Source organism: Octopus bimaculoides, chromosome 25 (genome assembly GCF_001194135.2).
Source record: "Octopus bimaculoides isolate UCB-OBI-ISO-001 chromosome 25, ASM119413v2, whole genome shotgun sequence".
Taxonomy (NCBI): Eukaryota; Metazoa; Mollusca; class Cephalopoda; order Octopoda; family Octopodidae; genus Octopus; species Octopus bimaculoides.
The window spans coordinates 16,731,941-16,736,774 of NC_069005.1; the positions used below are offsets into that span (position 1 = coordinate 16,731,941).

Sequence of the window (4,834 nt, forward strand, 5' to 3'; positions counted from 1 at the left end):
TACATACGTTAACAAAATTAAATTAAATACAAAAAAAAGTAGGTATAAACACATGAACAAATAAATAAATAAGAACAAAAATAAACGAACATCTATTAACAGAGGATATAGATAATACAGGCACTCCCCATACACACACATCTTGCCTGCACACACACACACACACACACACACACTCTCTCTCTCTCACACACTCTCTCACACTCTCTCTCTCTCTCTCACTCTCTCTCTCTCTCTCTCTCTCTCTCTCCAGACAGAACCATTGGGAAGTGTACATCTATAAAGCTGTTTATGACTTAATATCTTGAAGATAAAATATTGGGGGTGAATTAGACATCTTATTCTATAATTCAAGCTCATGAACTTCGAATCATATTTATGATAGGTCTTGATCATTGGAATCATCTCAAGAAATGCAAACCTTATTCCCTCCAATGCCACCATGAGTGCTATATCATTTGCATGGTATGGAAAATATTCCATTAGCATTGCCCAAATGATGTTGGCATCAACTTAAAAATTCACCCATGTGCTATCCATCCTCTACAAAAATCATGCTTGCATTACATCACAACACTAAGACAAAGTTATTTCACCTCAACTGGCTCTGCTCTCTTTAACGTCATGCAAGAGACATAAGAGAAGAAAATATCTCACAACATTCAGGTAGGTCCTGGATGAATATCTCAAACAAATTCCAGATAAGCTACCTATACTTGGATATATCTCTGCAACCACTCTTTTCTCAAATGGATTATAGTACCCAAAGAATGATTGTAATATGAAACATTGTTAAATATCTTTTCCAGGTGCTGCTATTTAGTCATGGCCTGGGCCAATTCTTGTCAAAACTTTTCTAAGTATAACAATATTGTGAAGACTAAATTTTACTCTGTAGAAATCCTTGAAGAAAAAATTGATTTCATTATGTTCCTGCTTTATATTTCAGGAAACGTTCTAAAGAAAGTGACACATCAGACGTCTCAGATACAACAAAAAAGAAAACAAAGTTATCTACTGGTTTTGGTGACTTCAGTACTTGGTGAAAAACATTGAAGTCAAAGCATCTCTCTCATCAACTCACTCTGGTTTGTGTTTTTTTTTTCAATCATATCATTGCTGGATGAGAATTGATAATTATAAACAGTTATAGAGAAACAAACCAGAAATATATCATGATGAATTTAATTTTGCATTAACAGAAATGTTTATGGTGTCCTGACGAGCTCTGTGAATTGTAGAGAAAAGTTAAATGTCAACCAATTCCAAGACTCAGTTGTGATTTCCATAAGAAGACATTTTACTTTCCTTTTGCTAACATCTCTTGGAAAATGCATGAATGCCACAAACCTTCATTTTTCTTGTTTCCCTAAATTTATCTTCACATGTCTTCTTTGTGTGTAATGAATCAGTTGTGGTTAATATCTTGATAACACCAGAACAAGCCAGGCCTGCTTGCCTTCAACATCCCACACATGATACAATGACACAGTTGGTTGTATGAGACATTACTCCTTTCTTTCTCTGCCTCTCTCCCTCTCATTTTCACCCATTCTCTCTTTCTCCTTCCCTCTCACTTCTTCTGTAAATAAAATTAATTTGTTTTTTGCCTGTGCTTGTTTTATTTGTTGTTAATTTTTGTAATTCTTAGGAATAGTGGCTGTTAGGTTAAGACACTGGACTATGAACCACAAAGCCATTGATTCTGATCTTACCACAGTGAAGGTGATGGACTACTGAATGGTCATCAGTTCTAGCCCTTGCCACTACTGTTATTGTACTGTATTTAATGTATCTCTTGAGCAATGACACAGGATTCTGTTTCCTTCAGTTTGTCTCGCTGAGCATAAAGACAATTTCCACTGCTCCCTATTTCAATGTGATCACTAGTAGGAAAGGTTATCCAGTTGTTGATAAAATTATCTTTTTCTGACTAATAAATCACATCTTTTGAGATGAACTCTTTTTTTGCCTTTTACAATTTCCATATTTACAATGTTTCAATCACTTTCATCTCTGATTGTCGATGTATGAAGGGGTGCTAAAGTGTTCCTGTCTGTGAGTAAAAGACAATACAGGAGGATCAGTTAATTATGATAAACATTATTTCCTATGAGAAATTCTTCAGACTGAGAATCAAATAATATAAAATTTACATATAGATGGAGTATTTATATATAGTTAGTAATCAGGAGTTGTATAAATAGTTAAAAGAAAGAATAAAGAGCAAATCATGTAGTAAAGAGAGGGGAGAAAGAACTAGATATATATATACAAGGCACAGGTGTGGCTGTGTGATAAGAAGCTTGCTTCCCAACCACATGATTCTGGGTTCAGTCCCACCTTGGGCAGGTGACTTCTACTATAGCCTCGGGCTGACCAAAGCCTTGTGAGTGGATTTAGTAGATGGAAACTGAAAGAAGCCTTTCTTATGATAGCTAAATCCACAAGTTTTTTATTCTCTCTGTGTTTATTTTCTCTTATTCATTTCTGTTGAAGAGTGTAGGCTCAAAACGTAAAAGATTTTCTCACTTTCTTGAGCATCAGACTAATACACCTGCTTGTTGTTCATACAGCTGTCTTCATCTTTTATTCTTCTGTACATTTCAACTATATATATGTATGTATGTATATGTTTGTGTGGCATCAAATTTAATTGAATCAAACACAACTCAACAAGATGGTGGAGCGCGTCTTGAAAGAGTTGAGAAAAAAACAAAACAAACCCTCCCACCAATATGGTAATGGATGAAGACTTCCTCCCCTTACCTCCGTCATGGGCAACAATACAGGGGAAAAAGAAGACTCATGGTACAAAGTTCAACTAACAGTAACAAGAATAGTAGTAGAAAAAACTGAATGTAGTGAAAATGGCCCGTGTGAGTGGACCTACTCTAATAATGCGCCTGTAGGCTAGTGAATTTGAGAGGGAAAAGGGTGCTCTTCCCAGTTGCTCTCGAAGCATCGAGTGGTTCAGGATTGGTGGGGTACCTAAGCCAACTCCAGTGGTTATCCCCCTATTGGGGTACTTTCATTGTTATATTCTTTTGTTGGATATCATTGTTATTGTTTTAATTTTGTACTCGTTTCTATGTAAATTTGAGATTACATAGTATTTTACGTAGGATATGGGCAGTTCCCATAAGCACTATCTTTTGAATTTCTGCTATTTTGGGGTTTCCTGGTATCTGATCTAGGTAGCAATCAGCCCCTTTTGCTATCATTCCCAGGGCACCTATGACAACAGGTATTGTTTTAGTTTTCACGTTCCACATTTTGCCAATTTTTATTTCAAGATCTTTATACTTGCTCAGTTTTTGATAGGTCTTCACAGATACATTTATATCGATTGGGACAGTCATATCAATGAGGAGGCATGATTTTTGTCTGAAGTCTTTCAATATAATGTCTGGCCTGTTTGCATCTATCGTTCTGTTAGATTGAATGGTGAAGTTCCAGGGGAGTGAGATGTGATCATTTTCAAGCACTGGAGGTGGTTTGTGTTCCCTCCAGTTTTTATCATGAGGCAAGTCCAGGTTTTTGCAAATTACCCAGTGAATATATTGTGCAGCTCTATCATGCCTGTTGAGATACTCTGTAGGCGCAAGAAAACTGCACATGGAGACAACATGATCAATGGTTTCATTGTTGGCATATACGACATAATGGGGAGCTGTCGTTCTTTAATATGTTGGCCTGGTAGTTTCTTGTAGGTAGGCATTGATCTTGGGCTGCTATGATAAACCCTTCTGTTTCTGATTTTAAGTCAGAAGCCACTAACCATTGATGGGTAAGGGCTTTGTCAACATTGGCATCATTAGCTCTCTTTGGGTATTATTATTATTATTATTATTATAACTATTATTGTTCATCATTTGGTAGTTTCAGGCAAATTTCTACTGCTTTACCTGCTACACCTCCGTGTTGCTGGGAGAAGGGTGCAGCATTGCGTGTTCCTTTTGTTGTTGAGTATAACTCTTCCCGATATAGCACTGCGTCAGTTTCTTTTGTTTTTTGAGGTGTGGTGCAGTTTTTTCTTGAATTAGTGTTTGTATTGTCTGTTGTGTGTGTAACACGATGGGTATCCAGCTTGCTGGTGGCAGTTTATTTCATTGGGCATTTGTTGTATAGAGTGTGTCTTGTGTTTGTGAATTGTTTTATTTATATTGTATTATTGAATTGATAGTGTCTTGCATAGGATGTGCACTGTTCTTAGCAGGGCTATTTTTGGGATAATGTGTAGTGTTGACCCAGGTATAGCTTCTATGTTTTTGTTCATATGTTTTTTTTTTTATCATGTCCTATTATTACTGGTATTGTTTTCACCTTCATGCCTCATACCTTGAATACTTCAATTTTGGAGTCTTTGCAATTTGAGAATTCCACCACTTTTCTTTGGGCAAACCTATTGGTTTATTTCTGAAAACTTTATCAAAAAATCTGAAAGAGTAGCCTGTGTTGTGTCTGTATGGAAAGATAGTCGCTCATCTGCTACTCATTGAAAAGTGAAGGAAATTGGAATACGATGATTACTTAATGCACTTTATATATACATATAGGCGTAAGAGTGGCTGTGTGGTAAGTAGCTTGCTTACCAACCACATGGTTCCGGGTTCAGTCCCACTGCGTGGTACCTTGGGCAAGTGTCTTCTACTATAGCTTCGGGCCAACCAAAGCCTCGTGAGTGGATTTGGTAGACAGAAACTGAAAGAAGCCCGTTGTATATATGAATATATATATGTGTGTGTGTGTGTATGTTTGTGTGTCTGTGTTTGTCCTCCCAACATCGCTTGACAATCGATGATGGTGTGTTTACGTCCCCGTAACTTAGCGC

At 36.8% G+C, this 4,834-nt stretch overlaps 1 protein-coding gene across 3 annotated transcripts in view; it reads left to right on the forward strand.

The window, feature by feature from the left end:
- Positions 1-4,834, forward strand: part of LOC106873240 (RING-type E3 ubiquitin-protein ligase PPIL2) — a 105,634-nt gene that overhangs the window by 98,976 nt on the left and 1,824 nt on the right. The window contains exons 20-21 of one of the 3 annotated variants that reach the window (XM_014920513.2): positions 950-1,088; positions 1,203-1,611. In XM_014920513.2, coding sequence (XP_014775999.1) covers positions 950-1,046 — 97 coding nt within the window. In that variant the 3' untranslated portion in view covers positions 1,047-1,088; positions 1,203-1,611. Of the gene's footprint in view, positions 1-949; positions 1,612-4,834 lie in introns of those variants that run through there. The other 2 variants (XM_052976763.1, XM_014920512.2) reach the window with 2 other exon arrangements.